This window comes from Natator depressus, chromosome 4 (assembly GCF_965152275.1).
Source record: "Natator depressus isolate rNatDep1 chromosome 4, rNatDep2.hap1, whole genome shotgun sequence".
In the NCBI taxonomy this organism is placed as follows: domain Eukaryota; kingdom Metazoa; phylum Chordata; order Testudines; family Cheloniidae; genus Natator; species Natator depressus.
Window position 1 is genome coordinate 27,087,130 of NC_134237.1, and position 12,943 is coordinate 27,100,072.

Sequence of the window (12,943 nt, forward strand, 5' to 3'; positions counted from 1 at the left end):
ACCCAAACAAGGGAGTAAGAACTCCCCTTACACTCCTACATGGTCTACTCAGACCTTGGGTCTGGGCACACAGGAGTGAGCTGCATGCCTACTTACTCCCCACCTGTGGAGAAGGTGCACAGGAAGCAGGCGAAATTAGCTAGCCAGCATTGCTGAGCTGACCTGGTGGTATTGGCTAGTGGCAAACTACTGCCCCATGGAGTGCAAGAAGGAACATGGGGCATAGCTGTAATTCAGGTGTCTCCAAGTCACAAAGCCTACTGATGCAATATAGACACCACCCTTTACTTAGAACAGTGCCTAAAAGCCACAAATCTAGCCTTTACATAGTAAACGCTTGGGGGCAGGGACAGACTGCAGTGTTATCTAGTGTCTGGCACAACAGCCTGGCCTTTGGGTGTAACTCTAACATAAATAGTAACTAATCATAGAAGAGAATAGTAGACGATTGCTAGAGAAAGATATGATGATGCCTTGCAGAGCTTGCGAGCATCCCTTGAAAATACAGTTGGTGGACCACATCGAACCAAATAGATCTTTTAGTGTGTGGCTGCAAGTTATTTACATTGTGTTGATTTAATTGTCTTATTTATCATTCAGTATTTGTCTGTGGTTGATATGAAATGCAGGGGGCATCTGCCACTGCTTTTCAAGTGTTTTTCACATCCCCAGATGAATTCCGTCTCTTTTAAAGCACTTTATATTTTTGTTTCTTACAAATTATCATGTTATTGAGAATACGGGCAGCAACATTATTATCTACCTATAAGGCAGAGCAGAAAATGCTTTTGGGCACTGGGATCCCAGCTCTGCTCTTAGTTATGAGTGCCACTAATTTGGCATCCGTAGAGTCTTTCTGATGTAACAAACAGAATTTGGCCCTGACAATTAACGTAACTTGAAACAAGAAAATAAATCTATAGTATTTAGTCCTTTCAAGATCAGATTATTTTTACTGTGGCTGAGGCAGATGCTAAAGTAGATGACAGATGAAAGTCTGCTCCCCTTACTCCCTATTTATGCAATATAGCGTGTGTGTGTGTGTGTGTGAGAGAGACCGTACTTCTATCACACTCATGACTATTGTATTTGTGATATTTTTTAGATATCATTAAACTGCAGCTGGTTGAAGCGGGCCTGGTTGAGTGTCTACTTGAGATTGTCCAGAAGACTGTAGACAGTGACAAAGAGGATGACATAGCTGAGCTTAAAACAGCCTCTGATCTTATGGTTTTACTACTACTCGGAGGTGAGTACAGTATCTTTGTATATTTTGCAAAGCAGAAGAGGGTACCTATGTCACATTTTACCATTTAATTTTACTTTTAATCTATAAAACACGTTTTAAAAATTATTTTAAGGACTTGCTAGCTAGTTATTCAGTGGGCTAGATTTTGCACTCTTACACCACTGTAAATCTAGAGTAATTGTAGTGAAGTCAATAGAGTTACACAGATATAACAGAGGGAAGAATTTGAACTAACATTTATTTTGCGTGTTGATTTTCTACACTTTTTGCCTCAAGATGAATCCATGCAAAAGTTATTTGAAGGAGGAAAAGGCAGCGTCTTCCAAAGGGTGCTTTCATGGATTCCTTCCAATAACCATCAGCTACAGCTTGCAGGAGCACTGGCTATTGCAAATTTTGCAAGAAATGGTAAGAATATGCTATCACAGCTTATGTTTGCCTGTTTGCACCCTTTCAATGTGCTGTTTCTACATAGCTATGAATCAAGCCTGTGTTGTGGTGGGATTTTTTAATTTGGTTTAGAATAGCATCGGTAGTTTTGAACACCTTTGCAGGATTTCTGAAAGATGTTAACCCTGCTTTTAGAATTCTGTTTTTTCAACATTGAAGATTCAGACACATTACTAAAGAATCATTATCACTTTTTTAGGAATTTTTCAACTCTAGTAAATCCTACCTCAATCAGCACTTTTCAAATATATATTTGTATTACGCTATTGGAGTTTTCAATTTTTACCTTCTTCTCTGTTTCCCATTCCTTTATTGTAAATGCGTAATTGTTCCTGTAATTGAAGTTGACAATGGTGGTCAGATGCTACACTTCACCTGAACTGTAAAATTTGGAAGAGGGGGAAATTACACTTTCGTACTGAGAAGCTCTTGTACGCATTTAAGATTGATTGTGAGCATACAAGTGACTCATCTTGTCTTGTGCAGATGGAAACTGCATCCATATGGTGGATAATGGGATAGTTCAAAAGCTGATGGATCTACTAGACAGACATGTGGAAGATGGAAATGTAACTGTGCAGCATGCAGCACTGAGTGCACTCAGAAACCTGGCTATTCCTGGTAAGGCTTACGTCGCACTGCTAATCTCTCAGGGTGAATTCTGGCTCCCACTGCAAAGCCCAGGGGAAACAATGTGCGGGATGACATTGTCCCCAGCCAACCTGGAGGCAGGCCAGGGAGCATCTGTGCAGCTAGGCCACAGCCACTTCTTCATCTTTTGGGAGGGTTTGGTGGCCAGGTCACAGACCCACTGCCTATGTTTCTGCCACTGTTGTCCCGCAATACATCCACCCTGCACTCCCACGGAGAGAGCTGCTGTGCTGCCTGGCTCTGCAATATGCAGGAGGTTGTGGAGACCTCAATGTCACTTCCCTTTGCTCTGCAACTGTTCTGCATCATTTTGGGCTCTCTCTGGCTTATGAGGGATCCTACCTAGGATTTCCATCGTAGCAGAGAGAGCTGTTCACTTCTCTCATATACCATATCTTGCTGTAATTTCTCAGAGCTTGCGTTAGAGAAGGCCTATCAGGACATTTGATCCATTAGGATTAGTTAACGTTTGTAATAGTCTTTGAAGGTAGTGGGCCAGCCAAGTCCTAAATATTGTCATTTTTAATCATTTGTATCAATTTTTGATCGCCTGAACATAAAACATGAATATTCACATAAAAGCCAAAGGAAATATATAATGAGTATATATAAAACCTATACTTTCCAATGACCTGAGCCAAAAATCATTCTCTCTGATCAGTTTACTCTTTTTACTGCATACATTTAATTTTGAAAAATACTAACTTCCTGAGACTGAACATTAATACCTACTAAATTCGCATAACTTTAAAAATGCTAGAGAGCCATCTCCTGCTTACCTTATCCAGTCGAGTCGTCCCACTGACTTCAGTGGGCCAGCCTCCCATGAATATGTGCAGGATTGGTCTCAAACCAATATATAGAACCTTGGGAACCAAGGAATATCTGCCACAGCAGGGTACTTCCTAAGTACTATTTAGAATATGAACTAATGTATCACTTTCATTAAGCATAGTATGGGGCAAACCCTGCCCCCTCCTCACCACTTGTGGAGAGCCTCATGGAGGTGGAATCAGTGTAGTCTCACCACATGGGATGAGAGAGGATTTAGGAGGCTGCATAAGGAATGCTCACTCCCTGCAGGATATCCCACACTGCTGTTTGCACAGTGTACTGGGGCAGGGCAAGAGGTTCCCCCCACTAACCTGATCCTTCAGTACACCGCATCTATTCCAAACCTTTAGGGTGGAATTGTCTCTCCAGAAGGTCTCTAATTCCTGCTCTCGTAGTTATTGTCCATGTAGAGGACTCTGGCATTCAGCTGAGATAGTCAGGCTGAGCACTGGAAATTAGATTTATGCATAAGAACAAAACATTCAAATTCACAATGTGTCTAGGTAACCATAAAATAATGTATATAAAGTGTGTGTGTGTGTGTGTGCGCGTGTGTGTGTGCGCTCACAATGTACACATTAGTATGCTATTTTTCGGTGTGCATAGAAAAGCTGCTCCTGGACTGTCTTGGAAATGACAGTCTCCATCAACTTTAAATGTATCATCAAAAATGATTTGAGAGATAATTTCTGTTCTTTATTTGTGTAGTTGTAAATAAGGCTAAGATGCTATCAGCTGGCGTTGCAGAAGCAGTACTTAAATTTCTCAGATCGGAGATGCCCCCGGTTCAATTCAAGCTGCTGGGAACGTTAAGAATGTTAATAGATGCACAAGGTAAAAATAAGCAGTTCTTCATGTTCTGTGATTCTCTCTCTGGTATAATCTGTTAAGGCTCTTCTAGAAGAAAAATAGTTTTTTTTTTTTACTTAAGTCTTAGCACAATGAGAGAAACATGATGGTAACACCCATTGTTTCATGTTCTCTATGTATATAAATCTCCCCACTATATTTTCCACTGAATGCATCTGATGAAGTGAGCTGTAGCTCACGAAAGCTTATGCTCAAATAAATTTGTTAGTCTCTAAGGTGCCACAAGTCCTCCTTTTCTTTTTATGAGCTGATTTAAAAATTCTGGATTGACTACCATGGACAATCGGAACACGTTTCAGACACTTACTTACTTTTCTACTTCAGCATTCTTCTAAACTGGCACATTATGAATATGTATCTAACTGCAGGTATTTTGACCTCATGTTGTGCTACTCAGTTCCCACTTTTCTGTACCTTCTCTGTATCTAGCACCCTTAAATGGGCTGATCCATTTAATAATTGATAAATTACCATTTCAAACTGGATAAATGTCATGTAATTTGCAGCTATCACGTAGTGACTAGAACTATCAAATAAAGTGGCAAACCACAGAAGGCTATAAAGAGTCTCTGTGACTCTTTGGTGTTTTCTTTAAATTCCAAGCATCTTTTTAAATTGCTATATCAAATAGCTTCCACCAACCCTCCGCCACAGTTTGTGAATACTAGCCCTTGTAAAATTCACAAGGGTTTGTAAGTACAGTAGATGTCTGGTTTCCATTTTTGAATATTTACATTCTTTTACCCAATAGCAATGGATGATATAGTGGTATATTTATGAGTATACCACAGCAAATCTGTAACTAAAGTATAGGACAGCCTTACTAAACTGTATAATGGTAAACTACAATTCTGCCCTGAGTGTGGACTTGCTGATTTGCTCCTCGCTGCAGCACAGATTGGCAAGCTCTGGAAATCAGGTCATTAAGAGGGACATCAAACTACTTTGTGAGTCAATGGGACAGTGCTACATCACCTCTGCACCCAACCGTGGTACTCAGCACTATCCTGAGACAGGACAAGGGCACATAATGTGCTTCCCCATCTCTCTTCTAGGTGGCTCCTGCTCCCACTGATGCTGTTGGGGGACCAGGTTGTCCACTGTTCCCCAGGCCTTGTTAAAGGCTGCCATCTAGTTTCTTCACTCCTGCAGAGATGAACAGAACATGGAAGCCATTAGACCAATGCCACCCTCCCTTCAGAGGCAGCCCCACTTCCTCTGTACTTGTGTGTCCTGAGAACAGCCATCGAGGTGACAGCGGTGAAGGTAAAGATGGCTATCGTGTTCTGTGCTGAGGGGAGATAGGACAGCTGCCAGTTCTGTTGCTCCTTTTTTTCCTTCCAGTGAAGGAGGGGCACGGCCCTATCATCTTCAGAACAGAGCCAGTGGTACCCACCTTTATTTTCACTTGTTCCCCTCAAAGGAGTGATGCAGCACTCTACATACTGAGAATATCAAATAGGAGAGGAGAGGCTACATTATCTTTGTATTTGGCATTTGTGTCACAACTACTGGAATACTGTGTCCAGTTCTAGTGTCCATGTTTCAAGAAGAATGTTGAAAAATTGGAGTGGGTGCAGAGAAGAGCCACAAGAATGATTAAGGGATGGGAAAACATGTCTTAGAGAGAGAGATTCAAGGAGCTCAATCTATTTAACTTGGCAGTGAAAAGGTTAAAGGGTGACTTGATCACAGTCTGTAAGTGGAACAGAAATCTGATGATAGAGGATTCTTCATTCCTGTGGACAACAAGATCCAATGGCGGGAATTTGAAGCTATGCAACTTCAGACTGGAAATAAAGGTGCATATTTTTAACAGTGAGGGAAGTTAGCCATTGGAACAAATTACCGATGATTGTGGTGTATTCACCATCACTGGAAATTTTTAAATCAAGATTGGATGTTTTTCTCAAGAGATCTGCTCTAGTTCAGTCACAGCTATTGGATTTGAAGAAAGAATTAATTCAGGAAAGTCCTAGGGCCTGTTTAATGCAGGAGGTCAGCTAAATGATCACAATGGTCCTTCTGGCCTTAAAAATCTATAGATCTATGAATTGGCTTACTGGGAATGTGTCACCTTTTTTGTCTCTAGTATTCAATAATCCATAAACCACAATGGTCAAAATATTTCAAATATTAAAGTTTCATCCAGGAAAAAAGAAAAAAAAATGTACCAGGAAAATATGTTGTGAAATTTTTTATGCAATTCACTCCCATCCCGATTTTTTACCAGTTTTGCTCACTGATGCAAACTGGGACTTTCCCTCTATTAGCACAGAGTAACAAGATTCTTATTTACGATTTTTCTTCCTCTTAGAAACTTTCATGCATATATTTCTGACACATGCTGAAAAATGAAAACCTTGTTTTATTTTGGCTTGTATCATATGTAGCAGAAGCTGCTGAACAGCTGGGAAAGAATGTGAAATTGGTTGAACGGTTGGTGGAATGGTGTGAAGCCAAGGATCATGCAGGTGTGATGGGGGAGTCAAACAGACTGCTTTCTGCACTTATACGACATAGCAAATCAAAAGTAAGTTACTGGTGAAAAAATTCAGTTCATGTGGAGAGTCTTTAAAAGAAAGTCATGCCATGCTCTATTTTCAGTTTAGAATACAGGCCTTGACCCCCTGCAATGAGATCTGCGTGAATGGAATCTCTGCCTATGGTGAGCCCCTGTTACATCAAGGAGAGTCCACCCAAACAAATTAGCTTGTAGAATTATGGCCATATTTTGTAATGGGACTGGATGTCTCAGAAGATTGACAAATGGAGATTGACAGCCTCCGGGTCATCTATATGAATCCCATTCGGACCCATGTTGATTTAAAAGTCCCCTTCTGATGAGTGTTTGAAATAAGCCAGTGGCTTGTCTCCAGTTTCTATTGGACAGGCATTAAGCAGCTTTGTTGGTATTCTCAGAAGAAAGGCCAAAGCTTGATTGGACATGGAGACTTACCTGTCATCTCCTAGAAATGATCCATCTAGTTAGGATTGAGCCATGTTGGTGGGAAAGAGTGACAAGGAAATTGTATGACTAATTCCTGTGCTGTACCTCTACCGTGTAACAACATGGGACTTCTGGCTCCAGGGAGCCTGTCAATCAGACATTAGCATCAAGTTGAATATAAATGCCACTTATTTGATTAAAAACTATTTGTTTCATAAATAGGAAGCCTGTTAAAGGGACACTGTCTAGGTTAGTAGGCCCAAATTTTGACCTACATATATTTATACTGTAACTTATAAATGCCAGTGGGGTAAATTTTGCTCTGAATTACACTAGTGTAAATCCATTCATGATCAATGACTTTACTCCAGATTTGCACCTGCATAAAAGAGATAAGAGAATCTTGGCCTGTTTTTATAAAAAGTGTTTCAGTGCTATTCTTTATCAGTTTCAAGCTTTCAATGAGTTGTTCAATTACAAACATTTTCTTACAAAGGTATCCTTGTGTATACTGTATAAAGATAATACTAGCTGTTTGTCAATGCACTTCTAATCACTCCTCACCACGTTAGCTACACTATACAGAGTTTATACAAAATACATGAAAGACCAGAACCTGCAGTCCTTGCTTAGCTGTGTAGTCATATGGGACCAAAGAAGGCTCTGGGATTAGCAGGTGTGACTGCTGTTGCCAGGGACAGCTCCAGGCACCAGCGAAGGAAGCAGGTGCCCGGGGCGGCCAATAGAAAGGGGCGGCACTCTGTGCGTTATTGGGGCGGCACATCCTTCATTCCCTCTCTTTCTCTTCGGCAGCAGCTCAATTGGATTTTTCTTCTTTTTTTTTCTTCCCCTCCACTGCTTGGGGTGGCAAAAAAGCAGGAGCCGGCCCTGCCTGTTGCAACCACTGAGAATAGTTCCTCCTTTTGCCAGGCCTGTATTTTACCCATTGATTCAATGTGGTTCCTTGTATAAGTATGCACTGCAGGATCAAGCCTGATATTGGGAAATGCTATTTGAGAAATATGTTCACAAGTTAAGAATGACCTGATTCACGAATGACACTGCAAAGCAGAAACAGATGCGCGCTGTGGGCCTGATCCTGCATGATGCTGAGATTACTCAGCTCCCATTTAAGTCAGTGGGATCTGTGGGTAGTTACCCCTTTACATGGTCAGTTCCTATGCAAGGGGTAGTCTCATATTTCTCCTGCCCATCATATGGTTTGTATTCAGCCTCTAAAATTAGTCAGTATTAATTTTTTCCCAGAATTCTGAATACCTTTTTTTCTCACAGTCCGCAAGTCAGGTGCATTTGGTGAATTCTGCTGCTATTTTAAGAAACCATGGGAGCAGAGATGTGAGTTTTTACCAGTCTGGGACAGGGTGACTGCATTCAAAAATGTAAAGCAAAGATACTAACACTGGCATGGAACAGCTAATGTTTGTATTAAACACAGAATTTAGCAAAAATCACTCAGTGCAGAAGAATCTCTGAGCTTTTAGAGGCTCAAAGACTGCCCTTCAACACAGTGGAAAAATGAGTTCACTCTTTTTTAATTTTATACTTGCACTGCCCTCTAGGTTTGGATGTTGGCATAGCTGCATGGCTCTTTATTGTACTTTCACTAATATTTTAAATTCATGCACCTACAAAAGATAAGGTGACATTTTCAAAAGTGCCTCAGTGATTTAGATGTTTAGGCCCCACTGACTTTCAAAGAGACTTAGGCCCCTAAGTATCTGAGTTACTTTTGAAAATGGGACTTGGGCTCCACGCTACTTAGGCCCTTCTGTAGAAAATTATAGTGAGAGGTTCTTTGTCTCAATTCCCAGTGACTTCAGCAGAAGCTGAAGGCACTCAGAGCTTTGCAGGAGGTCCTCAGCACTTAGTAGAGAGGAGTCTAATGAGAAGGGACTTGTTGCAAGTAAAAGAAAGATAACAGTTTTTACATATGTATGTGCATTAGGTAGTTCAAAATTAATTGAAGAGCTTTTTGGCTGTGAATTTCTTAGGCAGTAAGCTCAGAGCCTAACCTAGTCCCAAGTGTTTCCATTCAGTTGTTGTGTTGAGAAATGTGAAGCTTCAGCATGATTAGCTGAAGACATTTCGAGGTTCCAGGATCATGCTTGCATTTTTTGTTTCCTTGCGCACAAAATCTGATTGCAATAATCTGTGCAAGTGCTGGAACATAAATCATTCTAAGCCCATGGCTCAGTTTGTGGTCTTTGGTTTGTCGCTGCAGGTAGAAAGGGGAGCATTGAAGGATATATTTTATTGCATGTCCTTGTCATTGCATTTCACTTTAATCATCTTACTCAAAGGACTGAAGTAACAAATCAAATTTTCATTTAAAAGGCAGGCCACCTTTTCAAACTTCGGTGCTTAAGATGCACCTGTGAGACACAAATGCATTTGCCTGTGCAAGTACCCTGCAGCACACACAGTTACCTGATTTTGGGGCACGTATTTTGCAGCTGCGACTTACACTCAGACGTGAGAACAACTGACACAAAATGTAGTATCTCCTTTAAACAGCTTCTTTCCTCCCCTTACTCTCATTTGTAACAACATCGCAGAAGCTTGAAAGTAAATTGATTGGTGTTAGCTCCAGGAGAAGCACTTAACAGTGTGAGGTTTGTAGGTCCTATGAAAAAGACTAGTTAAAAAAAATAACCAAAAATAAATAAAGAACTCAGAGGCCTTCATCCATCATTTTATTACAAATACAAGTAAAATTTTGGACCTAAAAACATTGACAGAGTCCTTTAAATGTCTATGATAACTACTCCAAGAGCATTTAATCCAGTTAAGATTTTTGTTTCCTAGGTCTTGGGCAACAGGAAAAGTATTGTAATTCTGGTTTTAGAACAAAAAGTAATACATCAGTATTCTGTAACTTATGGTCTCATATTTATTACCAGTTTCGAGAGAACACGATTCACTTCCTGCCTATGTACTTTGTTTTTCACATTTTGCATTATTAAATAAATTGGAATACAGAACAATCTCCCTTCTCTAAAGGTCTTTGGGGTCCTCCCCCAAGGACAAGAGGCATTTTGGATGATGGGGGATTGAAAACCAAGATTACAAGAGAGTCGTTCTGGGTCTCCATACCCAGAGCATAGCAAAGGGATGCTGGGTTTCAACACTACAGGATAATGAGAAGAAAGCTAGTTGTCTTTGCTGATTGGCTGACTTTAAATGGGGCTCAGGGTTAGCTGGAGGGCAGTCCCTTTTAGAGCAAATTGGTCTATTACCAGCAGGATAGTGGTGTGGGAGGAGGTATTGTTTCATGGTCTCTGTGTATATAATGTCTTCTGCAGTTTCCACAGTGTGCATCCGATGAAGTGAGCTGTAGCTCACGAAAGCTCATGCTCAAATAAATTGGTTAGTCTCTAAGGTGCCACAAGTACTCCTTTTCTTTTTACAACAGCAATGTCATCCAGTATAACCTGGAAGAGGGGTGGGGAACAGACTTAACCAAATGTTGCTTAATTCAAACTTTTGGTTAACCCAACAATTACATAATTTAACCAGATGTGTGTTATAATATGTATAAATACATATACCAGTGGCTCTCAACCTTTCCAGACTACTGTACCCCTTTCAGGAGTCGGATTTGTCTTGCATACCCACAAGTTTCACCTCGCTTAAAAACGGCTTGCTTACAAAATCAGGCATAAAAATACAAAAGTGGCACAGGACAGTATTACTGAAAAATTGCTCACTTTCTCAATTTAACCTTATAAAATAAATCGACTGGAATATAAATATTTCAGTGTGTAGTATATAGAGCAGTATAAGCAAGTCGTTGTCTGTATGAAATTTTAGTTTGTACTGACTTCGCTAGTGCTTTTTATGTAGCCTGTTTTAAAACTAGGTAAATATCTAGATGAGTTGATGTACCCCTTGGAAGACCTCTGTGTACCCCTCGTTGAGAATCACTGGCCTATACACACACACACACGTGTGTGTGTATTACATAACTGTACTTACAGCATACATCACAACTAAATTATTCAATTCTGTTACTGTGTAATGCAAACTTTTTTTCAGTCCTGTTGTTTTTATTTATTTTAGGATGTAATTAGGACCATTGTTCAGAGCGGTGGCATCAAGCATTTAGCTACCATGGCAACTAGTGAACATGTAATAATGCAAAACGAAGCTCTTGTCGCTTTGGCACTAATAGCAGCGTTAGAATTAGGTGAGTATCCTGATGGTTAGCTCTTCTTATTTTCCCTTTAGTCTGTGCTCAAGAGAGGCTCAGGGCTAGAAAATCCAAGCAGAAGTGAGTTTCGTGGGTAGAGTTGTATGGGATCCTGCAGAAATCTACCAGTTTGACACGATATTTGCTGTCATGAGCATGGGAATCTATGTTAACATATCCACATACAGGCAAAAACGGGGTTGCACAGATCAAGTTTGCCTTGCAGAATCTTTATTACAGGAGGTGATGTGTGAACGAGAAAGGCCCAAGAATGACTTTCAGATCCTAGATAGAGTTAGCAATGACTTAAGAGTTAGAAAAATCATCTTTTTACATTATAACAATGCTGTGGAGACTCAGAGATGATAAGCATGGAACCCCAGGATGTCATATTTATAATTACATTTCAGACTGGAGACACTATCAACCATGTGATTTAAAAATTGTTCTAGCCTAGTCAGGAGGCTAATCAAGGAAAAGGTTTTTAATAGGACCTGCTTCTGGCTACACTTGAATGTAGACATCCTAAACCAGTTTAGTGAGAACTGCTAAGATAAGACATTGACTAGCTGCTGATGCAGCCATGGGGAAGCTAGCAAAATGGTGGGTACTGCTCAGATAATGGCTGTTACTGGTTTTGTTAAATGTCTCAGCTATAAAAATCATGTATTTTTAAATTCCATGTCCTGTGTTGCTAACACCTTAAAGTTTGCTAAAGTTGAAAGAATTTTAAAAAATGGATTTTCCCTTCCACCATTTATCCTGCTTGCTTGCTCTTTGTACTTCCCTCATCTTGGACAATAGAATTAGATGATTCAACATTACTTACTTTTGCGGTCAGTTTAATTTCTTGTTCTCATGTACTAGCAGAATGCTATTTTGTTCTCCTTCCAAAACACTGCAAAGAAGCATTAGATATAAAAATAAATTTATCACATTGAAAGAGAAAATATTTTTATTCATTTTGGTCTTTTACTCCCTTCCCATTTGTCTTCAAACAATTACATTTTGGGCCTAAACTAAGTTGACGGTGTCCCAATAAAACTTTGCCCAAATCATATCCTCCTTAGTCAAGGCCTGATCCTACTAAGTATTGAGCACTCTCAAAAGGTGCTGAGCGCTCTCAGTTCCTTTTGATTTCAGAGATCACACCCTCAGTTTTTATTCCCTCAAAAGTCTGGAAAGCATTTAGTCAATGTGAGTTTTGACTGAGGAAGGCTAGGAGGAGTTGGCTTCTCAGTATTTAGAATGCAGAGTGGATTTGCCATCAGGATTTTAGTTAAAATATAAAACTATTTCACAAGGACTTATATATTTATTTTAATGTTACAATGTTATTTGTTTCATTTCATATCAGGCAACTCTTAAAGACTTCACAGCACCACTTTTACAGTGCAGGAGATAAATATTTCAGTACATGGCCAAACACTGTACATCAAAAATGACTGATGATATTCTTGGATTTACAACTTTCACTTATTTATATTGCAGTCACTGCTGAGAAGGATCTCGAAAATGCTAAACTAGTCCAGATTCTACACAGACTGCTCTCAGATGAGAGGAGTGCTCCAGAAATCAAATACAACTCCATGGTGTTGATCTGTGCTCTTATGGGATCTGGTGAGTATTTACAAGGTGCTGTTTTATTCTGCTCCTTGCTCCCCCCCCTTGAAAAACTAAACTTTTTTTCAGCTTGGACGTTGGGCCTCTACTAGATACACTGGGCCTA

General features: G+C 40.0%; 1 protein-coding gene across 3 annotated transcripts in view; it reads left to right on the forward strand.

The window, feature by feature from the left end:
• The window catches only part of RAP1GDS1 (Rap1 GTPase-GDP dissociation stimulator 1), a 153,590-nt gene that overhangs the window by 136,215 nt on the left and 4,432 nt on the right, over positions 1–12,943 (forward strand). For all 3 annotated transcript variants that reach the window (XM_074950646.1, XM_074950647.1, XM_074950648.1), the window contains 7 exons: positions 1,106–1,249; positions 1,526–1,657; positions 2,186–2,320; positions 3,893–4,018; positions 6,448–6,587; positions 11,085–11,211; positions 12,706–12,834. In XM_074950646.1, coding sequence (XP_074806747.1) covers positions 1,106–1,249; positions 1,526–1,657; positions 2,186–2,320; positions 3,893–4,018; positions 6,448–6,587; positions 11,085–11,211; positions 12,706–12,834 — 933 coding nt within the window. The remainder of the gene's footprint in view (positions 1–1,105; positions 1,250–1,525; positions 1,658–2,185; positions 2,321–3,892; positions 4,019–6,447; positions 6,588–11,084; positions 11,212–12,705; positions 12,835–12,943) is intronic.